The sequence below is a fragment of the Gopherus flavomarginatus genome, chromosome 1 (assembly GCF_025201925.1).
Source record: "Gopherus flavomarginatus isolate rGopFla2 chromosome 1, rGopFla2.mat.asm, whole genome shotgun sequence".
NCBI classification, from domain to species: domain Eukaryota; kingdom Metazoa; phylum Chordata; order Testudines; family Testudinidae; genus Gopherus; species Gopherus flavomarginatus.
Genome location: NC_066617.1, coordinates 144,462,644 through 144,488,584, shown reverse-complemented (window position 1 = coordinate 144,488,584; position 25,941 = coordinate 144,462,644). Strand labels below are relative to the sequence as shown.

At 48.4% G+C, this 25,941-nt stretch overlaps 1 protein-coding gene across 1 annotated transcript in view; it reads left to right on the top strand.

The window, feature by feature from the left end:
- Window positions 1-24,431, top strand: part of LOC127047175 (alpha-2-macroglobulin-like) — a 59,775-nt gene extending 35,344 nt beyond the window's left edge. Inside the window, exons 25-36 of the mRNA XM_050945205.1 lie at window positions 1,644-1,728; window positions 2,959-3,115; window positions 3,460-3,534; window positions 5,404-5,569; window positions 9,098-9,321; window positions 10,333-10,551; window positions 10,854-10,981; window positions 18,921-19,011; window positions 22,251-22,319; window positions 22,769-22,871; window positions 23,810-23,851; window positions 24,313-24,431. Coding sequence (XP_050801162.1) covers window positions 1,644-1,728; window positions 2,959-3,115; window positions 3,460-3,534; window positions 5,404-5,569; window positions 9,098-9,321; window positions 10,333-10,551; window positions 10,854-10,981; window positions 18,921-19,011; window positions 22,251-22,319; window positions 22,769-22,871; window positions 23,810-23,851; window positions 24,313-24,338 — 1,385 coding nt within the window. The 3' untranslated portion in view covers window positions 24,339-24,431. The remainder of the gene's footprint in view (window positions 1-1,643; window positions 1,729-2,958; window positions 3,116-3,459; window positions 3,535-5,403; window positions 5,570-9,097; window positions 9,322-10,332; window positions 10,552-10,853; window positions 10,982-18,920; window positions 19,012-22,250; window positions 22,320-22,768; window positions 22,872-23,809; window positions 23,852-24,312) is intronic.
- The last annotated feature ends 1,510 nt before the right edge of the window (window positions 24,432-25,941 follow it).

Genomic DNA, 25,941 nt, shown 5'->3' with positions numbered 1-25,941 from the left:
ACCTTTGAACCAGGGCCTCTGACACTCCCTCTCTCCAACCCCGCCCCAGAGGTCAGAGGTTCCCTTTCCCAGGAGTTACTCTGAGTAGTTGCTCCATTAATGGTTGGTGTTACAATAGATCGCTTCCCAACAAGGGGTGCCATAGCATGGTAGCATGCTTAGATCTAGGGTGACATCTAGGAACACAGAAAACTCTACTCTCTGGAAGTGCACAATGGGAGAAGATGGGTCCATGTGGACATAGCCTAGGTGCTGCACTGCACTGGGTGCATTTCTGCTGATGACATGCAAGGCGGAGAAGAAGAGCTGGGTTGATTCTGCAGGCCTGGCAGCAGTAAATGGAGCAAAACCTGGGTTTAAGCCTTATTGTCACTAGAAGAGATTTATCTATTTGTAACACATTTAGCCAACTTAGAATCATAGACTATCAGGGTTGGAATGGCCCTCAGGAGGTCATCTAGTCCCACCCCCTGCTCAAAGCACAGGTGCCCCCTAACCCTGCCCCCGGCCTGGCCCCAACTCAGCCTCCTCCGTTTTCCTATTGGACTCCTCCCCAAATCCCCACCCCTGCCCTGCCTCTTCCCCAAGCACGCTGCATTCCTCCTCGGTGAGGAGCACCCACCAATTTTTCCCCGTGGGTGCTCCAGCCCCTGAGCACCCATGAAGTCGGGGCCTATGGCAGGAGCAATCCCCAACTAAATCAGCCCAGATAGGGCTTTGTCAAGCTGGGCCTTAAAAACCTCGAAGGAAGGACTTGTAGTTTTAATATGTTTGTTGATCAAGGTAAACTGTAAGCTCGTCGCTAAGGTTAACTCAACCAGCCAACATGTGTGAAACTACAAGTGCCTTCTCTGTGTTAGGATTGAAACACGTGTTAGCTGGCAATGTTGGTAATGCTCCTTTATTCTTAATGTGGCCATGACCTTTGCCAGTAAAGCCAGTAGCCATGACTCTGAACACACCTGGAGTAGAGCCGCTGAGAGACAAGAGGCCCTTTCCACATCATCGCTTTTCAGAAGAGCCCCAGCTTGGGTCACACCTTTAATTATTCCTCATTCTCCATTTCTGCTCTACCCTGTTTTTAATGAGCGTTAGCAATCTTTCAGAGATAGCCTTCCCATGTATTTATTTTAGGTGCTGCAAAGGGATCCTTGAACCTGGTATAGGTGGCTATTAGATGCACATCATAACCCTGTTGCTTGTACCTTCTTTTAATGCCTAACAGAAGACCAAGGCCACTCTGCTGAGACACTGAGGCTGTTTTTAGGAATGGGAGGCCTGCCTGGCTTGTGTACTCTACACTGGACCTGCTTCTGCGTCTAAGGCTTGATCTAAACCCAGCTTTGTACCAGTGTAACTATTTCAGTTAGGAGGTGATAGTTTACCAAAATAATTGAATCAGTACAACCCCTAGTGTGGATGCAGTTCTACCCCCTTCCCATCTGGGAAAAAGCTGTATTGGTGTTAGCACTTTTATACTATCCTAACTACATCCACTCTGCGGGAGTCACAGCATTTTAATGCTACGCGTACAATTAAAACAGGATCTTCATGTGTAGACAGGGCTGAAGATTGTCTTTTCCTGGCTGACATCTACAGCTGGACATTATTGCAGTGAAACACAACTTTATTCTCCCTTTCAGGTTACCAGACACAGCTGAAGTACAAACACCAGGATGGCTCCTACAGCACATTTGGGCCACGTTATGGGAAACCAGGGAACACCTGGTAACATTTCAGTACTGCTGAATTCTTTCTCTTCTCTTGTTTTAACCTGGAGCTTGCCCACTGTTAACAGGTGCTGATCATGAAGGGGCAGAGGCGAGGGGAGGAGCTGTAGAGCTGATGATGTGGGATAAGGCAACTATGAGAGCTGGTAGGGAAGGGAGATCTCCTTTAGTTCATATGCTAGAGGCCTGCAATTTTGGCTTAATAACCATTTACAGCCCCCTGATTCCCTGCTCAGCTCAGGTTAGAGAAGCCTAGAGGCTGTTCTAACTTGCTCCAGCTGGCCACAGTCCCCTGAGGACCATACATCAGCTAGGTGTGTCTAGAACACAGCACACTCCAGCCACTCACTCTCTGTACCAGGGGCTATGTGGAAGGTTGTGTAAAGGGGTCAGCCAAAGATTCCCCGGCTGGTGACTTGCTGGTAGTTTTAGCTCCCTTTGTGTTACCTGAGCAGGGTGCAGGGGTCAGAACAGGATAGAGAATCCATCCCAAAGTCCTGATTGTGGATACTTGTCCCTTCTGAAATTATATGTTCGATCCTCAACTAGGAAAGTTTAGCCACCACTGCCCTCAGGATAAGGAGGAGGCTGGTAATAGGGTGGAGCCATCCCAGCCCCTCAATGCTTAGTGCATGCCTGAAAGGGTGAACAAACAGGTTCTGCAGGGAGTGGCAGTGGGCAGCTCTGTAGGGGTTGCTCTTTCCTCTGCCACTACTGACTCTATTGCCCCAGTGTGGTGCTAGGAGGCGCTGTGCTGCAGGGAGCGGGGTGGGTGGCTCAGTAAGGCATATTGTCTCTCTGAGTGCTGACCCCAGTCTGATGCTAGGGGGCGCTGTGCTGCTGTTTTTATAATAAAATGCAGAGCCCGTGTCCTGGCCATTCCTGGTCACTGAAGATTGTGCGGGCTGTTCTCTCAAGGGCTCTGGACAACCACCTTCTACCCCTAAAGTGTGCCCTGGCTGTTCAAAACCGATGCAGGAAGCTGGCTCACTTCCTGTCCTAAAGTGGGCAGTTTGGCTGTGCCCTGTCAGACGGCTGCTGAGTCTTTCCCCCAGGCTCTGTTGCATGTCAGTAGGTGGCTGAGTGAGATAATGGTTCCCTGGCCCATGGCCACCAGCTGTCCGGCCCCTGCTGCTTCCATTCAGGCTGGCGATGCCCCAGGACCCCGTCCCCTCTAGTGAGCACAGGGCATGGGAGGGAGCTCTCACTGCTGTCCACTCTGTCTCAGGCTGACGGCCTTCGTCCTCAAGTCCTTCGCGCAGGCCCGCTCTCACATCTTCATCGAGGAGAAGCACATCCAGGACGCCCTGGCCTGGCTTGCTGGCAAGCAGAAGGACAACGGCTGCTTCCGCAGCTCCGGGACGCTCCTGAACAATGCCATAAAGGTGATGTATCCGCCCAGACAGCTTCCCATGGGCCTCCTGGGACCCATACAGGACTCCAGTGACATAGAGAAAGCCTGCAACTGTGCATGGGAACAGCACAGCCACTGCAGCACATGGGGCTGGGGCAGGGGGCTTGGAAATGTGGCAGATGGGATCTGCTAAGGGAGGCAAGAGCAGGGGAGAACCATACTGTACATGGAGTGACCGTGGCTAGGGGAAAGAAGAGAGGTAGGTATATGGAAGCTACTATAGTGTGGGAAGAAGAGGGATGTTTAATGCCCCTGGGAGGAGGGGCGAGTGGGAGGGGTTTATGGGTTAATGTCTCTCTCTGTGGTTCCCTGCAGGGTGGGGTGGACGATGAGGTCACGCTCTCTGCCTACATCACCATTGCGCTGCTGGAGATTCCTCTGCCCATCACTGTACGTACCTGTAACCCCTCAAGCCACAAACAGAGCTGGGGACCCCTAAGTCACAGCCTCCCATCCCGAGAGAGAAGCCTTTAAAAAGGGGGAAATCTAGTCAGAAAAGACTTTAAATGGAGGTCCAAATCTGGAACTGGAATTTCCCTGCAGCTTCCCTTCCAGTCCAGGATGCTTGTTCTGTCTCATCTCTTATCCTCTTATATGATCTTTTTTAAAAAACTTTTCAGGCAGTGTTTGCTTGATCCTCTCTTACACACCTACAGCTTAGAGTTTTACAGATATTTAACACTTGGGTAAATAACACTTAACCCCTTGGCAGTTGGCAGTAGCCAAATGGGTCCCCATCAAAGGCTGATTTCTGTTCTCCTTCAGTTAGGTCTGTCCACATCCAGAAACTGCACTGGTAAAAGTTTTATCATCAGGGAGCAAACAAAAAGACTATATCGGTGCAGTGAGTTCACACTGGGCCACTTGTGCCAGTGTGTTATGTTCATCTAGTATCAGGCCAGACTGGCAAAAGTGTGGCGCATTGTGGGTAGACATCCCAGTGTCCTCTGTGCCGCTTTCAGCAGCATTGCTTTGTGTGGAAATTTTGCTGCGTAGCTTTCGCTGTGCTTGTGGGAAATGTTCACTCAGCAGCGCATGGGAAAAGGTAGCAAGTAGCAGGAACAGCTGTGGCTGTGGAGAATGTGCTAACTGTGTAAAAGCCAGGCAGGTTTCCCATCTTGGGACCCTTGGTTCAAAAGTGCTACCAGAGAATCTCTGTTAAAGGGAATGTTGCACTGTGGCACTGTAGTGGAAGGACCGCTTACACTGGTACTTCCAGTGAGCATGCACCTTTCACTGTGCTGATATAACTCCAATGACATGGGCTTATGCTGCTCCAGAAAAGGGAGTCAGTATGCCCCCAAAAGTGGAGAATTTTTCTTGGTAGACAAGTTGAGTGTGAATGTGTGCCAGGCTGTGCCCAGAAAAGATGAGTTCTGTAACTTGAGTCTAAACCAGGCCTTAGATGTGTGGTGCTACTGGCTGTGGTCAGACAAGACAAGTGGATGTGGCCCAACATGGACTGCTTGTTAACATTGTCCTGATGAAGTGGCAGTCAGTTCCCATCCACTATCATTAGACTAACCTGATCCCCTGTATTTAACTGAGGAAAGTTGATGTCCTGATTAAGCCCTTCTCAGTTAGAAATAGTATAAACCCCAAGGCATTTTGTTTTCAGGCTTTCCTGTCTCAAAACCAGCTGAGCTCATTCCCTCCAGCTTCCCAGAGAGAACCTCTCTCTTAGCAGACACCAAGGACTAGGAAGGTTCAGATCAAAACAGTCTGAAAAAGTTTCAAGCCACTGAAAATGGGACTGTCTGTTGGACTTTCCATTCTCAGCCATTGATGAAAACAGATGAACTGCCCTGCTGTGTATGTACCTGTGCACATTGGCATCCCTTGGAATGTCATTACGTAAACGGCTGATTCCAAACTTTGCTTCTCAAATGTTCCTAAGTGAGGACCGACCACAGGACAAATTTAAAGGGCCAGATTCCACAATATGCCATCGCCATTCACCAAATATGAAGGGCTGGACTCATTGGTTCGCTCTGGATGCTTAGTGCCAGCCTAGTGATGCAAAGCAGCTGTAAATCAGCCACTGCACATTGCTGCAGTGGTGAAAGTGAGAGAGTGTCCCGGGGAATCTGGCTCTAAGCTATTGTTTAGAGTTACCCATGTGTCAGAAAGTCTGGAAAAAAATACTTCATAAAATAGAAAAAGTGCATATTGTTTCCTGCCTGTTGAGCTCACAGACTGAATTCACCTCCATGGTGACCTCGCCTCCCCCTCTCAGCCCATGTCTCTCTCCTCACACAGCACTCTGTGGTCCGTAATGCTCTGTTCTGTCTGGAGACGGCAGCAGAGCAGGGAGGAAACCACGTGTACACCAGGGCGCTACTGGCCTACGCCTTTGCCTTGGCTGGGAAGGAGGAGAAGCGCAGGGCACTGCTGGACTCGCTTGACAAGGAAGCTGTGAAAGAGGGTGAGAGTTCCCAATGGGCCCTTCTCCTGCATCCCAGACCCCTGGCCCTACCTCCTCAACTTGTAAGGTGACCATGTATTGAGAATCATATACAGGGGCTCAGAGGGGAAACCACAGCAAAGGAGTGTTACGAGGGGCCAGCACCAAGTGAGAGAACGTTATTTGACATGAAAAAAACAGATTGAGAGAGAGGCAGCCCAGGCAGATTTCTGACCTCACAGCATGTTGTATCCCTGCCCTTTTAAGGACTCCTTGTTCTTTTAAACTGGGTCATTGATTGCACTCTTCAGTATACAACCTGCCCATTAGGTAAAATGTCAACATTCCCTTTTCATTTATCTCTCTTGCCCTTTCCCTTGTCCCTGCCTTCCCTCCATTTGCCTCCTTCCTCTACTCCGAGCTTGTTAGCTTTTCCTCTGTTTGTTTCAGTCCGTTTCCCCCTTTTCTATACTGTGAAATAACTGGTCTCTCCTTTCTTTTCCTCCTGCTCTCTTCCTCCTTCCCCCAAGTCTCCAAATCTCTCTCCTTCCTCCTGCCTCCCACACCAAAAGCTCTCACATACTCCCTACTTCCCAGCCCACAGAATCACAGGCATATTGTCCTGCTGCCTTGCACCCCACAAATCTCTCTCTCCCCACACACACACTGCAGCCTGCTTCAGGCACAAGCTAATGCACAAGCACATGCAGGGTTGCCCCAGGATCCACTCACACACACAGGCTCCTTCTCCCCCACCCAAAAGCCATTCTCACACACACACGCAGAGGCTGCCCCCAACCGTAGTGAACATGGGACTTGTTATGCAGGGTCCCGGCACATGCAAACTCTAAGTTCCCTTCCTATCACATCAGACACCTGGGTTCTCTGTCCCCTGCCCCAGCCCCACAAACACAGAGCCTCAGCCCCACACTCATAGGCCTCATGCAGGTGAGGAAACTCACTGTGTTAGAAAATGCATTAGTTGACATACTGCTAAAGACAACTCAGCACCTTGTCACAGAATCATAGAATTATAGAATATCAGGGTTGGAAGGGACCTCAGGGGGTCATTTAGTCTAACCCCCCTGCTCAAAGCAAGACCAATTTCCAACTAAATCATCCCAGACAGGGCTTTGTCAAGCCTGACTTTAAAATCCTCTAAGGAAGGAGATTCCATCACCTCCGTAGGTAACCCATTACAGTGCTTCACCACCCTCCTAGTGAAAAAGTTTTTCCTAATAGCCAACCTAAACCTCCCCCACTGCAACTTGAGACCATTACTCCTTGTTCTGACATCAGGTACCACTGAGAACAGTCTAGATCCATCCTCTTTGGAACCCCCTTTCAGGTAGTTGAAAGCAGCTATCAAATCCCCCCTCATTCTTCTCTTCTGCAGACTGAACAATCCCAGTTCCCTCAGCCTCTCCTCATAAGTCATGTGCTCCATCCCTATAATCATTTTTGTTGCCCTCTGCTGGACTCTTCCCAATTTTTCCACATCCTTCTTGTAGTGTGGGGCCCAAAACTGGACACAGTACTCCAGATGAGGCCTCACCAATGTTGAATAGAGGGGAATGATCATGTCCCTTGATCTGCTGGCAGATCTAGACAGAGTTAGGTGGGGTGAAAAACGGCAGCTGGTCATGGCCAACTCAATCACATTAGCCGCCTATGGCTCACCTGAGGGCACCCCATAGCCTAAATTTACAAACAGCAAATGAATTTATAAGCCCAGGCATCCCTGTCTGTTCTAGGTGCTGAGTCATATTTACCAGCATGCTGCTTAATGCATTTTCTCTTCTAAAACGTAGCATTTCCCCAGGGTAGATGGACCTTCAGGCCTTGTCTACACACAAAAGTCATTCTTCTGTATCTGTACTGGTATAATTAAAGTGGTACGACTCCCGCAGTGTGGACGCAGTTATAGCAGTGTGAAGGTGTTCATACCAATAGAACTGTTCCCGTACAGCCCTACCTGTACAAGGCATCTTTATGCTGGTATGACCATGCCCAGACTACAGGTATCAGTAGAAAACTCACAGCCCTAACCAAAATAGTTCTAGTGGCACAAAATCTGTGTGTTGACCAGGTCTTAGAGGCATCTTCTCTCCTTTCCACCCTCCTTGAGTGTCTCTCTCCTCCCTCCCACCCATGTGTGCAGATTATCCCCGTCCCTTTCCTGCCCTCCTCCCTAGGATCTCTCACTCAAGATTTTTCTTTCCTTCTCCTCTGGTTTCTTCTTCCCTCTCCCTCTCCCCACACTTTTGGGTCCAGGCCGTCCCTACTCTTCTCTTCCGCTTTGCCTCAGGAGGATTCCTGTCCCCACACCCCTCAGGACTGTCACCCATTTTAAGAAGCCTGGTGCAGGGGGAGGAAGCCTCTCAGTGGCATCTAGCTTCCTGCACCCCCCGCTCCCAGGCTCTGGTGGCTACAGCAGCCCAGGAGTGGGCCGGCACCGAGAGCAGCTCAGGGGGCAGCAGGTGAGGCAGAGGATGGTTGGGTCCAAGGGGCATTACATGGATAGCAGTATCAAGGGGGCACATTTTAGGATTCTGGGAGATGCCTTACAGCTCCCCAGACATAGGGGTCATCACCAGGGAGGAGAGAGTTGGGGCCTGGGTCTCCTTTCCCGAGGGCAAGTTCCTGTGGGAACAGTTTGATGGTGGCTCTTTTTTAAGGTGCTGAAATATTAATGTAAAGACAAAGGGAACTTTTTAAAAACATGAGCTGGGGCCAGAGCTGCCGGTGCCTGACTTTGCAGCGACACAGGTGTATCTGTGGGGTCCCCCACACATCTCAGTGCTGTGAGTGAGCATATCCTGAAACCCTGACCAAATGGTCCCATTCCCACTGAGCAATAGCACAGCTCTGCGCATATCTTAGCTGGCTCTGCTCCGTTCCTCACTCCAAGCACTGCTCCTCACTCTGGATACTCGTTCCATGGGAACGATGGCCCCTGGTCAGCACAGAGTGATGTCTGCTCCCTACAGCAAGAGACAAACGAAGAGGAGAAGCCTGATCTTTGGACTGATAAAATGAAAAAACAGATCATTCCAGGGGGCCCCAAATTAAGGTCCTGGTGTCCCAGGAAATCCCAGGAAGAACTGGGCCTGTACTGGTAAGAGAAGGACTTATGGGCTGTTCACCCTGCTGGAGTTGGGTGCGACCATCACTGCTGTAACTCTTCGGCCTTGAGCGCCTGAGGCCACTTAGCAACCTCACACTTTTTGGATCAAAGAGCCCAATAAAGGCTGCTACTGTCCATTCCTGGGATGTCCCTTCATAAGATAAAGGGGACGTAGACACAGAGGTGGCAGCCTGATTAGTCACTGAGTGTTCGTACCAGAAGGTTTGTGTAAATCCACTAGACCATCAAGTGAGGGACTATTTAATCCTTTCACGTCTCATGTCAATATGCCAGACGAGCACGGGGAGGCTCTGTTATCCCACTTGCAGCAGCAGCAGGTCAATAACCCCCTTAGAAATGGCATGTACTAAGCATCTATATATCCTTCTCTCCTGCCCTCCCACTCCCTTCTCCCGCTGCAGATGGCTCCATTCACTGGCAGAGGCCCGGGAAGGAGCCGAAAGCCGAGCTCCCATTCTACCAGCCCCGTGCTCCTTCTGCCGAGGTGGAGATGACGGCCTATGTGCTCCTCGCTTACCTCCCCACGCAGCCGGCACCATCCCAAGAGGACCTGTCAATAGCAACTCAAATTGCAAAGTGGATCAGCAAGCAGCAGAATCCCAACGGGGGCTTCTCCTCCACCCAAGTGAGCTGTTCCCATCCCCAGCCTCAGACACCCAGGGCAGGAGGGAGAGGCAGACAGGAGAGGGCAGGAGACAGACAAGCAACCTGGGGGATGGAGGAGGCTGCCCTGGGGACAGGGAAGCGGTGGCAGCCCCCTGGCTGTATAGTTTAGTTTAGATCAGGGGATAGTCACAGCATGGAGTATGGCTGCATCAGATACCCACAGGCCCAGAAGGACTAATGAGTTAGAAGACTGGACAAGTGATGCTGCTGTGTATGGAGAACAGAAGAGTCACCCTGAGCACTCACAAGGTAGTGCAGTGCCATCCCCAGCTCCCCCCAGCACTGACCCCATCCAGCCGGCCAATTCAGCTCAGGAGCAGAGGCCTCCCCAGAGATGCAGCAGCAGCCAGTCACTGCCGGACATAACCAGAAAGGGAAGGAGGAGAGCACCATTCTGAGTGACAACCAAATGGGAGGTGCCACCTCAGCCGTTGAGCAGGTGCAGACCATGCTGGTGCTTGGAGGCTGGGACCTCAGGGAGTGACCTCTCTAGACAGGACCAATCATTTGCCCCATGCTCCACCATTACCTTGGTTGCTTTGATGCCCACAGGGCTGAAAGACTTTCTCATACTCCATTACTGAGCCTCCTGGCTGCCTCACCACGGTCCTCTCTGAGCTACAGGCAGCTCCCATTTCACCTGGTCCTGAACTGTCCCTTTGGGTGGGTCCTTCAGGGAAGGGTGGTGGCATCTTCCCTCAGATGCCTGTGGTGGAGTGTCAGAGATACCAAGGCCTAGGTTCCCTAAGGTACTTAGACACTTGGCTGCTTTCAGTGGGAGAAAGGTGCTTAAATATGTATGATGATCTGGACCCAAGGGAATAGAGTGAATGGCTTGTGGGAGTGAGGAGTAGAAATGGGAAAATCAAGGCACTGCTGTGTAGGAAGAGCTGGTGGAGTGAAGGCTCTGGGTCCATACAAATAGCTCATTCATCCCCTTGGGCACCTGGGCCCATCTCTTGTCTGGCAGGACACAGTGGTGGCACTCCAGGCGCTGTCCCAATATGGAGTCTCCACCTATGCCAAGAGCGGAGGAGCATCCACAGTGACTCTGCAATCCACAGGGAACTTCCAGTCCCAATTCCAGGTGGATCACACGAACCGTCTGCTGCTCCAGCGTATGGCACTGCCAGAGGTGCCAGGGGACTACAGCATGGGGGTGACAGGAGAAGGATGTGTCTACGTGCAGGTGAGGGGTTCTGGGGAAGGTTGAGTGGGAGAGGCTGCCGCTGAGGGGAGCCCGTCTCATTCCCACTGGAGATAGGAAGATGGGGTGGATTGGGGAGGGAGGGAAGGAAAAGAGAAGAAGAGATGGGAGAGAGGAGGAGAAAATAGGAAAGAGGTGTGAGGAGAAGAGAGAGTTGACAGATAGAGTTGGGGAACGGGGAGAGAGAGAGAAGAGATAAAGGAAAGAATGAAACTGAGCAGAGGGAAGGAGATTGAGGAGATGGACGGATGAAGACACACAGAGAACCGTGTATTCTCTTTCAGACCAGCCTGAGGTACAATGTGTTCCCCAAGCTGGACGATGCACCATTCGCGCTGGAGGTGCACACAGTCCCTGAGACATGTGACAGCGCCAAGGCTCAAAGGACCTTTAACATCGCCATAAACATCAGGTAACTCCCCCTCACAGGGCCGGACCTTCCAGAGCAGCCCTAGGGCAGGGGACAAGTCTTTTCAGTGGTGAGAGGAGCCCCCAGAAAAGTTGATACAAATCAATATTTTTCCAAAAATTAAATCCCATGATATTTTCTTACTTGCAATTGCTCTTTTCAATGTCAATCAGATTTTGTATTTCTGTGTTGCTGGCTCTTTACTTTCTCCTGCTAAATTGTTAGAGTGATTGTTCTGAGCTTGTTTCCCTGAGGCTGAAAAAGACAAGTCAGCATCTTAGTAAAATCCTTAGTGTGAGAGCAACACAAACTCAGACATAAAACTGCCCAGACAGTAACCCGTCCTGTACCTGCAACCACCATCACCTTCCTACAGAGTGAACTACCCCAGTCACAGGAGCTGAATGCTTTGACCCGGCCATTCTCCTTCACCAGGATTTACAGGCCGAGTTCAATCAGACTTGTGCTCCTAAATCATTTCAGTGGTTTTACAATACCCACCCTTAGACACTAAAAGATGGGCTTCAGAGCCTAAGGACAAGTCTACACTTAAAACACCGCTGTAGCACTTGAATGAACTCACTCTACACTGACAGCAGAGAGCTCTCCCATTGGCGTAGTTATTCCACCTCCCCGAGAGGCACTAGCTATGTTGACGGGAAACTTTCTCACTAACCTGGCTTTGTCCACATGGGGGGTTAGATCCGTATAACTACATCACTTGGGTTGTGATTTTTCACACCCTAGAGTGACATAGGTGTAGGTCTGTAGTGTAGACCAGACCTAACTTTAAGCTCCTATTTTTGAAAGTGAGTATCAAAAAGCTCACAATGACTTAGCTATTGTATTGAAATAATAACTTCCTAGTGCTAACACGGAACCAGTTTGGATCTGAACTGACAGAGATTTTATGCCACTAAGGGAGAAATTTTTACAAAAAATACAGTTTATATATCCTATTTTCAGGGCTCCTAAGAGGGTAAGGGGCATCCTCTTATTCCTGTTCTTTCAGTTTGCTTGCTGCTTCCATTAGTATCCAGTACATGGCATTTGTGTATAACAAATTTCTTCAATTCTTTTCTTATTGGAGGCCGTTTAAGTTTGATTCATTTCAAGGACTGTATTTCATTTTTAGCCCCTACTGTCAGTTAGGATCCCTGCTTTTAAGCAATTTCTGTCACTTTCCCAGGTTATACCCTACTTTATATCTTCTAACATTTCTTCTTCCTTGTGCCAGATAATTCCTATTACTGTTAGACCACAGCAATTATTTACAATGAAAACCAACAAAAAATCCCTTATAAGCTTCCCAATTTGGAGGACATGCTCCACACATTCTTGTATTGTACATAAGCATTTCACATTATGTATTAGAACAAGAGACATTTTCCATGTATAGAATGTTGCAAGTTTGAATTTAATAATGATTCAAGATTGTCAAATAACAAGCTCAAATGAGATTATTTAACCAAAGATTAATACAGCTGTGTACAGAATACAGAAAGAAGGTCCATCTTGCCCAATATCCTGTTTTCCAACACTAGCTGGTACCAGATGCTTCAGAGGGAATGAACAGAACAGGGCAATTTTTGAATGATCCACCCCTTTTGTCCAGGCCCAACTTCTGGTGGTCAGATTTAGGAACACCCAAGAGCATGAGGTTGTGTCATTGACCATCTTGGCTAATAGCCACTGATGGCCCTATCCTCCATGAACTTACCTAATTCTTTTTTGAACCCTGTTATATTTTGGTCTTCTCAACATCACCTGGTAACGAGTTCCACAAATTGACTGCGCATTGTTTGAAGAAGTACTTCCGTTTGTTTGTTTAAAGTTTGCTGCCCATTCAATTCATTGGGTAATTCCTGGTTCTTTTGTTATGTGAAGGGCTAAATAACACTTCCTTATTCACTTTCCCCACATCATTTATGATTTTATAGACCTCAGTTATATCCCCCCATTAGTCATCTCTTTTCTAAGCTGAACACTTCCAGTCTTTCTAATCTTTTCTCATACGGAAGCCGTTCCATACTCTTAAATCATTTTTGTGGCCTTTCTCTGTATTTTTTCTAATATATCTTCTTTGAGATTGGGCAACCAGAACTGCATGCAGTATTTAAGATGTGCCATAAAATGGATTTATACAGTGGCATTATGTTTTCTGTCTTAATATCTATCCCATTCCTAACATTCTGTTCCCTAACATTCTGTTAGCTTTTCTGAAGGCTGCTACACACTGAACAGATTTTTTTTCAGTGTCTCCAAGATCTTTTTCGTGAGTGGTAACTGCTAATTTAGACTCCATCATTTTATATGTTAGTTGGGATCATGTCTTCCAATGTGCATTACTTTGCATTTATCAACACTGAATTTCTATCTGCCATTTTTTTGCCCAGTCTCCCAGTTTTGTGAGATCCCTTTGTAACTCCTTGCAGTCAGCCTTGGACTTAACTATCCTGAATAATTTTGTATTATCTGAAAAGCTTGCCACCTCACTGTTTACCCCTTTTTTCCAAATCATTCGTGAATATATTGAACAGCACAGGTCCCAGGACAAATCCCTGTGGGACACTGCTATTTACCTCTCTCCATTCTGAAAACTGATCATTTATTCCTGCCCTTTGTTTCTTGTCCTTTAACCAGTTACTGATCCATGAGAGAGCCTCAGTCTTATCCCATGACACCTTAAGTTGCTTAAGAGCTTTTGGTGAGGGACCTTGTCAAAGGCTTTCTGAGAGTCCAAGAACACTATATCCACTGAATCACCCTTGTCCATGTGCTTGTTGACCCCTCTCAAAGAATTCTAATGGATTGGTGAGGCATGATTTCCCTTTACAAAAGCCACATTGACTCTTCCCCAACAAATCATGTTCATCTATTTTTGATAAGTCTGTTCTTTACTATAGTTTACCTGATACTGAAATTAATTTTACCAGCCTATAATTGCCAGGATCGCCAATGGAGCCTTTCTTAAAAATTGGCATTACTTTAGCTATCCGCCAGTCATCTGGTACAGAGGCTGGTTTAAACAATAGATTACATATCACAGTTAGTAGTTCTGCAATTTCCTATTTGAGTTCCTTCAGAACTCTTCAGTGAATACCATCTGGTTCTGGTGATTATTTACTGCTTAATCTACCTATTTATTCCAAAACCTCCTCCATTAAATTCTCAGACTGAGACAGTTCCTCAGATTTGTCACCCAAGATGAATGGCCCAAGTGTAAGAATCTCCCTCACATCCTCTGCAGTCATGATCAATGCAAATAATTCATTTAGCTTCTCCACAATGTCTTTGGGAATAAAGGGAAACAAGAAAACTTTTTATTAATACATTAGAAGCAAGAGGAAGACCAAGGACAGGGTAGGTCGACTGCTCAGTGAGGAGCAGGGCCGGCGCTTCCATTTAGGCGACCTAGGCGGTCGCCTAGGGCGCCAGGATTTGAGGGTGGCATTTTGCCTAGAGGGCGGCAGGCTGCTCCGGTGGACTCCCAGAGGCGTGCCTGCAGAAGGTCCACTGGTCCCACGGCTCCAGTGGAGCATCCGCAGGCATGCCTGTGGCAGGTCTACCGAAGCCGCGGGACCAGCGGACCCTCCGGAGGGACGCCTGCGGCCGGTCCACTGAAGCCACAGGACCAGCAGACCCTCCGCAGGAACGCCTGCGGGAGGTCCACCGGAGCCGCAGGACTGGCGAGCAGCAGAGCGCCCCCTGCGGCGTGCCGCCGTGCTTGGGACGGCAAAATGGCTAGAGCCAGCCCTGCGCCTAGGGTGCCAAAAACCCTGGCGCTGCTCCTGGAGACGAGGGAGAAGCAGTAACAGGAAACTTGGAAATGGCAGAGATGCTTAATGACTTCTTTGTTTCGGTCTTCACTGAGAAGTCTGAAGGAATGCCTAACATAGTCAATGCTTATGGGAAGGGGGTAGGTTTAGAAGATAAAATTAAAAAAGAACAAGTAAAAAATCACTTAGAAAAGTTAGATGCCTGCAAGTCACCCGGGCCTAATGAAACGCATCCTAGAATACTCAAGGAGCTAATAGAGGCGGTATCTGAGCCTCTAGCTATTATCTTTGGAAAATAATGGGAGACAGGAGAGATTCCAGAAGACTGGAAAAGGGCAAATATAGTGCCCATCTTTAAAAAGGGAAATAAAAACAACCCAGGAAACTACAGAGTAGTTAGTTTAACTTCTGTGCCAGGGAAGATAATAGAGCAAGTAATTAAGGAAATCATCCGCAAACACTTGGAAGGTGGTAAGGTGATAGGGAATAGCCAGCATGGATTTGTAAAGAATAAATCATGTCAAACCAATCTGACAGCTTTCTTTGATAGGATAACAAGTCTTGTGGATAAGGGAGAAGCGGTGGATGTGGTATACCTAGACTTTAGTAAGGCATTTGATACGGTCTCACACGATATTCTTATTGATAAACTAGGCAAATACCATTTAGATGGGGCTACTATAAGATGGGTGCGTAACTGGCTGGATAACCGTACTCAGAGTAGTTATTAAAGGCTTTCAATCCTGCTGGAAAGGTATAACAAGTGGGATTCCACAGGGGTCTGTTTTGGGACCAGCTCTGTTCAATATCTTCATCAACAACTCATATTGGCATAGAAAGTACGCTTATTAAGTTTGTAAAAGCAGCAAAGAGTCCTGTGGCACCTTATAAACTAACAGACGTTTTGCAGCATGAGCTTTTGTGAGTGAAAACCCACTTCGTCGGATGCATGTTATTAAGTTTGCAAATGATACCAAACTGGGAGGGATTGCAACTGCTTTGGAGGACAGGGTCATAATTCAAAAGGATCTGGACAAATTGGAGAAATGGTCTGAGGTAAACCGGAAGAAGTTTAATAAAGACAAATGCAAAGTGCTCCACTTAGAAAGGAACAATCAGTTTCACACATACAGAATGGGAAGAGACTGTCTAGGAAGGAGTACGGCAGAAAGGGATCTAGGGGTTATAGTGGACCACAAGCTAAATATGAGTCAACAGTGTGATGCTGTTGCAAAAAAAGCAAACATGATTCTGCGATGCATTAACAGGGGTGTTGTGAGCAAGACACGAGAAGTCATTCTTCCGCTCTACTCTTCATTGGTTAGGCCTCAGCTAGAATATTGTGTCCAGTTCTGGGTACCGCATTTCAAGAAAGATGTGGAGAAATTGGAGAGGGTCCAGAGAAGAGCAACAAGAATGATTAAAGGTCTTGAGGACATGACCTATGAAGGAAGGCTGAAAGAATTGGGTTTGTTTAGTTTGGAAAAGAGAAGACTGAGAGGGGACATGATAGCAGTTGTCGGGTATCTAAAAGAGTGTCATCAGGAGGAGAGAGAAAACTTGTTCACCTTAGCCTCTAAGGATAAAACAAGAAGCAATGTGCTTAAACTGCAGCAAGGGCGGTTTAGGTTGGACATTAGGAAAAAGTTCCTAACTGTCAGTGTGGTTAAACATTGGAATAAATTGCCTATGGAGGTTGTGGAATCTCCATCTCTGGAGCTATTTAAGCATAGGTTAGATAAATGTCCATCGGGGATGATCTAGACAGTATTTGGTCCTGCCATGAGAGCAGGGGACTGGACTCGATGACCTCTCAAGGTCCCTTCCAGTCCTAGAGTCTATGAATCTATGAATCCTTTTTTTCCTTGAATGCTCCTTTACCTTGATTGTCCAGTGGCCCCACTGATGTTTATCAGGTTTCCTGCTTCTGATGTACTTTAAAAAATTGCTCTTAGTTTTTAGGCCTTTTGCTAGTTGCTCTTCAGATTCTTTTTTGGCCTCCCCAATTTTACTTCTACGTTTAATCTGCCATAGTTTGTTCTTTTCTATTTTCCTCTGTCGATTTGATTTCCAGTTTTTAAAAGATGTTCTTTTATTCTCTAACAACCTCTTTCACTCTGTTGTTTAGCCACAATGGCACTTTTTTGGTCCTCTTACTTTTTTTTATTTGGGATATACATATAATTTGAGCCTCTATTATGGTGTTTTTAAAAAATTGCAGGCATTTCACTCTTGTAACTCACGGTCTCTATTCAAGTCAGGTGGTCAGTAGCATATTCCTACTGCTATACTGTTATTATTCAAACATGGAATTTATATCCACAGGGATTCTATGGTACAGTTTGTTTCATTAAAGATTTTTACTATATTTGACTGTTTTCTTTCACATATATTCCCTTCTTCTGTACCTTGTGAAATGCTGAGAGTGTTCATTCCCAAATTAACTTTCCAACCCTCTTTTCTTTTATACAATATGAGATAAAGAAACTTCTTTTTGGAGGGAAAAGTACTTTCCCATGATTATTTTTGCCATATGTTCTGTTTTCCTAGTTACTGATGGAATTTCATTTATGGGCCTCCATTTACCTGACTGAGTAAAAAGGAATTTCTTATCCAGCCATTATTACTAACAGCTGTAACAACTGAAAGTTCTTAATGAATTAAAAACATGTTCAATGGGCCATTATTCCATCCATTAGAGAACCCATCTGTAACAACAAATACCTCTTATCAATCACAGAACATAACTGGATCATAAGCATCCCTTATTAATTACTCAGGCTTGTTTATGAGAACATACTTCTGTAGATAACTTTCAGTAGTTTTGAGGAGTTCCCTTCCGTGGCTGTCTGGGCTATATTAGTGAAATCGGGGTAAAAAACAGGGTAAACAATTGCCCTAATTCCATAATCTTCCCTTCACCGTTAGGTTAGTTTCAATATGTATTTGGCAATAATTATATAGATACACAAAATGAAAAGGCTTTTGGTTAGTATATAAAACTATTACGAGAGTTTAACATACAAAAATCATAAAAGGTTAATATTTACTAGCAAGAAGAATGTTCAGCTTCTAATTTGGGGTGAAAGATTGTGGTTTGGATTTCTTGGGGAAATGAGTAGTTTGACCTTCAGTCTTACAGCCACACTTCTGGTTTGTTTAACTTGCAGCTTCCCCACCCATCTCTTGATCCACTCAATGTGCAGTGGGCCACTTTGCATAGGAAAGCAGGGAATGACCCTTTCTTGATAACTTGGAGTTCTTTTTAGCTAGATTAGGAGGGAGAAAGAGGTTTTGTCCATATGCAAATAATGAGAGATTCTTTTCTAGGCGATTAACAATACTCTCATTAGCCATTTTAGTTTCTCTTCTTGGGGAGAGCAACTCCTGACCTTGGCTGAAGTGTGAATCCATAGACAAAGGGTCTCACCTGATGTGAACTATTCCTAAGAGCATCCTATTTTGGGATAAATAGAAGTGAATAGCTTCTCTCATTTTTGAGAGCCGGAAGTAATCATTAGTTATTAATCATTCAAACCAGGCCTGTTCTATATGTCCCTTACAGTTCCTACTAAACAGTTTGCAGAAACAGCACCTTCACTTCCAGGATTTTGTTTTTCTGTCTAAAAGTTCTGTCAAATTCAAATAGGATCCCCTAGCCGTAGTGGCATTTAGAAACATGAGTCTTTATAACTTAGTTCATCACAAACTGCAATCTAAAGTAGCAATAACACCAATATTTACATTGGTTCTACAACCCCTCAACCCTATTTTAAATCAATAATTTAAAAAGAAACAAGTGATTTAAATCCTGATTTAAATTGTTCCCTCCTCCTCCTGCCGCCAATGATGGGAGTAATTTAACTAAAACCCTTATTGGAAAGGATGCTGTCTTGTTTCAGGGACTTTCAACAAACTTCCACTGCTCCAAGGGCAGGACTGAGGGGCACTGGCAGAGCTCTGTGGGAGCCCAGGACTGGGATAGCAGCGGCACTGGACTGCGGGACAAGAATGACAGGTAGTGGCAGAGCAGGGAGCCAGGGACCAGGACTGGACTAGCAGGAGCCAGGCAGGGTGGAAGGTGCTGCAGGTCAGGATTGAGGTGCATCAGCTCTGTGCTGAGATGTATTAAACCTTGTTTCGTTTCCCGCTTGGTCTCCCAGTTACACAGGGAAACGCCCCGTCTCCAACATGGTCATCGTTGATGTTAAGATGCTTTCAGGATTCATCCCTATGAAGTCATCAGTGAGGAAGGTAACGGTCTGTTCTATGTATGGGTTGCAGCCCCCCAGGGGTATCTGCCCCATAACCCAATGGAGTCTAGTTCCCCACAACCCCAGCCTCACCTAGTGGGCATCTAGGGCCCCTTGATTCCAACCCCACTTCAGGGATATCTGGCCCCCAGTCAGTTCCAAACCCCAACCCCTCACTTTACTGGTGCAACCTGACCCCTCCTTAGTCCCTTCTCCAGTATCAGGCCACCCCCTTTGTCTCCGTCTCTCTGATCCCACCTCTTCTTTCTGACCCTCCCTTAATTCCCCACGCCCTCCCCATCCCATCCCATCCCATTCCCCTGAGCTCCCACTCAGAAACTCCCTGATAAATTGTTACACATGAGGGGAGCAGGCCTGTCTGGAGGCACCTCACAGTCTCCCCTGGAGGGGGCAGTGCTCCTGTAAGGGGAAGTCAGGCTCTGCTTGTGGGGTGCTTGGGAGAGAGAGTGATGAGCCCCCACCTCCCTCCATCCCTCTCTTCTCCCACAGCTTTAACACCTTCCCACCCCCCACACACTGCAACTCCTGAGCCCACCCTGGCCCTGCATCTCCTCAGGGAGACTCAGACATTGGGAGGTGTCCCTTGAGGGGCCCTGAGGTGTGATGGCATCAAACTAATGATGCCTGTGAGCAGCACAGGGGAAGCAGTGCCCAGAGCCCCAACCCTGCCCACAGCCTCAGCCCTTCCCTCAGGGGATGGGTCAGACACTGCACTGATGCTGCACTTGATTGTGGCCTAGCCCCACAGGTCTCAAACCGTGGTACTTCACATCTCAGTCCACTAGGTGGGTAGGGCCATACATAGGTGGTGCACGAACCCCCCCATTCGAGGAACCCCCTCCACTCAAGGCTCTACCCCTGCCCTGCTCCTTCTGCCTGAGGCCCCACCCCCATGCCCCCACACTCTCACCCACTGAGGCCAGAAGAGCCCTGAGCCCCTCACCACAGACCGAGGAACCCCAGCTGGCCTGGCCAAGCAGCCCCAATCCCTGGCTCTGGAGGAGCTCTGAGCCCTGCTGTGGCCCAGCCCCTGGGCTGCGGCTGGGCACATTAGCAGAGGTTTGGGGAGGCTCAGCCTCTCCCAGCTGCATTACGCACTGCCCCTGGGGCCATAGTACAGATTTTGCCTCTTCCTTTAAAGCAGCAGCCAGAGGCACCAACTTGCTTGCTTCCCTGAGGGCACTTGACCCCTGCTGTGCCCCAGGCCCTGCCTATACTTGCCACTTTCCCCCGAGGACTGCCCCCACACTGCCTCTTCCCTCCCCATTCCACCCCCTTCCCCAAGCACACCCTGCCCTCGCTCTGCCTCTTCCTGCCCCTGTTTCTGTCACTCCCTCCCAGAGCCTCCTGCACACCACTGAACAGCTGACCACTGATGGGCAGGAGATGCTGAGGGGGAGGGAGAGGAGCTGATCAGTGGACCACCATTGGGTGCTGAGCACTCACTTTTTTTTCCATGGGTTCTCCAGCCCCAGAGCACCCACAGTCAGTGCCTATGGCACCAGCAAAGAACCACAGAGCTATAGGCTAGAGCCCTGTGTGGGACTAGTGTAGAGCTCTGCAGTGGGATTGGGATCCCGCAGGACCCGTTGCCATAATAGCCGGAGTGGGTGGGAGCAGAATTAAAAAATAGTCCCATGCAGGACTCTATTGTAGGAATGGGAGGGAGCACAAGAGGTCATCCTATGAGGAAGTTTCAGCTGCCTGTGAGGAAGCAGGACCATGTAAACCTAGCTCAACCCTGATAGGTGTCTGTCTAACCTGTCCTTAAAAATGTCCAGTAATGGGAAATCACAGCCTCCCCTAGAAGCCTGTGCCAGAGCTTAATTGTCATTACAGTTAGGTTAGATTTAGGACAAATTTTCTAACTCTCCGTTGCTGCAGATTAAGCCCATTATTTCTTGTCATACCTTCAGTGGACATGGAGAGCAATTGATCACCATCCTCTTTATAACAACCCTTTAAAGTATTCAGATATGTTATCAGGTCCTTCTTCGGCCTTATTCTCTCAAGACTAGACATGCCCAGAGTTTTTCTCTTTCCACATAGGTCAGGTCTTCTACATTTTTTATCATTTTTGTTGCTGTTCTCCCTCTAATTTATCCACACCTTTGCTGAAGTGTTGTGCCTAGAAGTGGACACAGTATTCCAGCTGAGGCCTTACCAATGCCAAGTAGGGTGGTATAATTACATACCATCTCTTACATATGACATGACTGTTAATGTACCCCAGAATGATATTAGCCTTTTTCACAACTGCATCACATTGCTGACTTATATTAAATTTGAGATCCTCTCTAACCCACAAACACTTTTCAACAGAACTACCCCCAGCCATTTATTCCTCATTTTGTAGTTGTGCATTTCATTTTTCCTTCTCAAGTGTAGTATGTTGTACTTGTCTTTACTGAATTTCATCTTCTTGTTTTTGGACCAATTCTCTAATTTGGCAAGGTGGTTTTAAATTCTAATCCTGTCCAAAGTGCTTACAGCCCCTCTCAGCTAGTGTCATGCACAGATTTTAGAGGCATGCTCTCCACTCTATTATCCAAGTGATTAACGATCATGTTGAGTAGTACCAGACCCAGGACTGACCACTGCAGGACCCTACTAGATGCATCTTAGCAGTCTAACAGCAAACCGTGGATGACTGCCCTTTGAGTACAGTCTTTCAACCACTTGTGCATCCAGCTTATAATAATTTCTTTTAGGACACGTTTCTCTGATTTCCTTATGAGAATGTCAGGTGGGACTGTGTCAGAAGCCTTATTAAAATCAAGATATATGGTGACTACTGCTCCCCGCCCCCCACACACACACCGACCACCATCCACTAGTCCAGTAACCCTCTCAGAGAAGAAAGTGAGGTTGGTTTGGCATGATTTGTTCTTGACAAATCCATGCTGGCTTTATCTTGTAATCCTGTTACATTTTAGGGCCTTACAAGTTGACTGTTTAATAATTTCTTTGGCTATCTTTCCTGGTATGAATGTTAGTCTGACTGGTCTATGAATTCCTGGGTCTGCTTTGTTCCCATTTTTAAAGATAGATACTCTGTTTCCCTGCCTCCAATCCCCTGGGAAATCACCCGTCCTCAGGAGATCTCAAAGATAATTGCTAACAGCTCTGGGATTGCTTCAGCATCCCATTCCTTAGGGTTCTGGGGTGATTCGAAGGGGGTTCAGTGACATCCTGCTTCTCTCCCTTGGCCGCTGGCAGCTGGAAGGACATCACCACATCCATCACACAGAACTGAGCACCAATCACGTGCTGCTGTACATGGAGCAGGTGAGCACTCACAGGGGATGGGATGGGCCAGGGAGAGTCACCCCCTGACATACCTTTGATAGAGGCACTGAGTGGGGATCTCTCAGGCGTTGGCCAGGGAAAACAAACCCATGTATTCCTGCACAGCTGCTGCTGCTGCTCCCCAGCATTTCTGTGCAGCTTTTCCTGCTCCTCCCAACATATAGAGCTGGGACACTGTTCTCCCCACAGCCTATGGGTACCAGAGAGAGCAGCTTGTACCTGGGGGAGGGGGATTGGGATGGCAGGGCTTCTCTCTTCTACCTCAGAGCCTGAATCCCTGCCAGGCCCTGCAGCCAAGGGGGGCAGATGCTGGGCCTGCGGGATCATGATGAGGGAACAATGGAGGGACACGGGGTAGATGGGGAAGGAGACGATGAGGTGCCTCAGAGTTGCCTCCTGAGTCTCATCTGTTTTCCCTCCGACTCCAGGTAAGCAATGTGACTCAGAGCTTCTCCTTCGCGGTGGAGCAGGACTTCCCCATACAGAGCCTGAAGCCGGCACTGGTGAAAGTCTATGATTACTACGAGACAGGTGTGTGTGGGGGCAGGGCTGAGGGGAACGTTAGCTCCCGTGGGCCTGTCACAGGGAGGGGAGAGGCCACAATCAGAGCCACAGGGGGACTCGCTGGGCTCAGGATTGTGTTTGGCCTCGTTCTCTCAATGATCCACCTCCCCACCTTCGTGCTGCCTCCTGAGGGTGGGGACAGGCCTCGGGCTGAGCTGGGAACCTCATGCCAGTGCTGCCTGCTCAGCGACTGCCTATGGAGGTTCAAGGGCAAACCCCATTCCCTTCTCCTCCTGCTTCCAACCCGAACGGCCCTGCCGCACCATCCCTGACACTGATTTGCCCCATGCAGACAGCATCCTCATCTCATCCCTGGACACAACAGGCCCATCTCAGCAGTGTCACCCTTTTCCCAGATGAGAATGTGGGGCACACTGGAATTATGGGCGAGGGATCATATTCCACTGGCCTCATGCTCACACCATGAGCCCCAGACCCCTCCCACACGGTAGAGGGAAGGTGCCAACCCAGGTGGGTTAGAGGCCAAAAGGACCTGGGAGGGTCCTGGGTTCAGATCCTGCCCTGAGATCTCAGCTCTGGGTGTGACCTGGGGGAGGCACATTTGCTCCTCCACTTTCCCAGCCAGGACATCGGGTGACAAAACCAGAGCCCAATGGCAACCCTAACGGTCGTGTGTCAGACGAGGTGCAAACGGACATAGGGCACCTGGCACAGACCTGCTGGAGATACCTGTTGTGCTGTAGCCTTGAGGTAACCTTTGCCTTCCTCCCATGGATCCTGGCTGAGCTTCCCCCAGTGCCCTTGGAGACAGGGCTCCCTCCTCTCCTGCTTGAGATCTCTGATGCAGTGCCAGCTCTCTGCCATAGGGCCTGGTGAAAGTGTGAGGAGTCCTCGTTGGGTCTTACACAGCCCTGATCACATCTCCCTTCCTTTGTGTCTTCCAGATGAATTTGCCATCGCTGAGTACAGCGCCCCCTGCATCAAAGGTAGCGTATGAAGAGCCATTTCCTCCCCTCGTCCTGCTCACAGCACCCCCATACCTACTCCCCACTGCGAGAACTCAACTCCATTCTGTGCTGGGTCTCATAGGAACAAAGGGCCAGGGAGAGAACATGCTCCTCAGATCAGCACCTCACTCCCAAAGCAAATGTCCGAGCTGAGCCTCAGCATGTCTATGGCACCGAGTATCCTGTGACCCCAGGTGAATCCCAACTGGGCTGCGATTCCCCAGTGTTATGAGATGCTCTGTGTGGAGGCAGATGTGGCAAGGTCCTGTCCCTAGTGGGAAGAGGTCAGGGCCATGGAATCTCCTGCCTGGGGCCCTGGCAGGGCTGTGCTCCCTAAAGGAGGAGCCGTGCCCAGCCCTGGATGTGTGCCCAGGCTTAGGGGAGGAGTGGCAATTTTCTTTTCTAAACCCCTCCCATTCCCGCTCCTTTCCCCCTCACAGTGGGAGCTGAGCAGAGCAATGTGTGAGGGATGGAGTCGTGTTCCAAGCCTCCCGCGTCCCACCTGCTTAGCCCCTGCGCAGGCTGAGGTAGATGGATGGAGCAACAGAGAGAAAACAGCAGCAAGAATTGGGAAATAAACATTACAAATAAATGAATTCACCAACCTGACCAGTGGCTCCTGGCCTCTCTGTTCCCAATCCCCTTATCCTCGTTCAGCCCCAGATCACAGCTTCACCCGGGACTTCTCAGGCCAAAGTGTGTCCCATCCAGCTAGGGCTCTGCCCTGCACAGCCAGAATAGGGGAAAGGGTCTGTGGGAGAGGATCTGCTAAGCACCATTGTGTCCAATAGCCCTCACCTTTTCCAGCTAGCAACTAGTGCGGGATTGTTCCTTACTTGTGAACATGAACTGTGGGACTGTAGATGCTCCCTGCCTGCTACAGATTGGAAACAGAAATACTCAGTTGTGTGCTGGGGCCTGATACAGCTAACATGTAATAGGGTCTCCTTTGGATGAAGTGATCGAGACTTGGGGATTTGGAATACCAGTCTGTAAGCATCCCTGCTGCTTCCATGCAGTGCCAACTGGCCACAGCGTGTAACATTGTGACAAGTGCTTTGTCCTAGAATTGAATGGCATGTTCCAGGGATTTATATAATACTAGTTGTAAGTGCCTCAGCTAATGGGACTTCCAACCTCCTTCCCTTCGGGAAACTACTCCACAGTCTGAGAGTCCCTTCACAGTTAGAAAATGTTTCCTGAAACACTCCCTTTTCTCGGTTTCAGCCCATTTACTAATAATTTTACCTGTCCAAGTCCCCTAAAGAATTTCCCTTTAAATGCATGTAGTGAATTATTGTGCCTTCTAGTTATTCATTATTTAGCCAAACTATGTGTATTTAGGTATTTCAAAATACCTTCATAGGTCACTTTATTCAGCCCTTTCTCTGCACAAAGAAATCCTTGCATCTAGTTCTCCAGCTTTTCACCTTATTTTATGTCTTTGTCTCCTGCTGTGGGGGCCCCATTATTCATGCCCTAACGGGCCTGTCTGCACTACAGTGGTGGATCACCTATGGTCTGTGGGACCTGTGCCTATGGGCCCTGGCCATAGGGAAGTTCCCCCACAGGCTAGGGTTGCCAACCCTCCCGAATTGGCCGTGAGTCTCCTGGAATTGGAATCGAACTCCTGGTGGCTTCTGAAACTAATCCCGGAGATTTTAATAGGCCGCTAAAACTCCAGTCAGTGGTGCCGTGGGGCGAAGGCAGGCTCCTACTGGCCCTGGCTCCCCGTGGCTTCCAGAAGTGACTGGCACATCCCACTGGCTCCTAGGCATGGGGCAGCCATGGGGGCTCTGCATCTTGCCCCTACCCTGAGCACTGACTCTGAAGCTCCCATTGGCTGGGAACCACAAATGTATCTACTTCATCTAAAACAGCAAGGCCTAGCTATTTCATCTACTAAAGTACACCTAGCAGCCATCTCAACTTTTCACCATCTGGTAGCTGGTCGGTCAGTCTTTTTGCACAAAATGTCCATTTGCTTCCTCAAGGGCTTAGAAAAGCTATACCCACAGATCTGGGAACCCATTCCCCCCATGGGACTTAAACCTGGTCCTGACAAGACT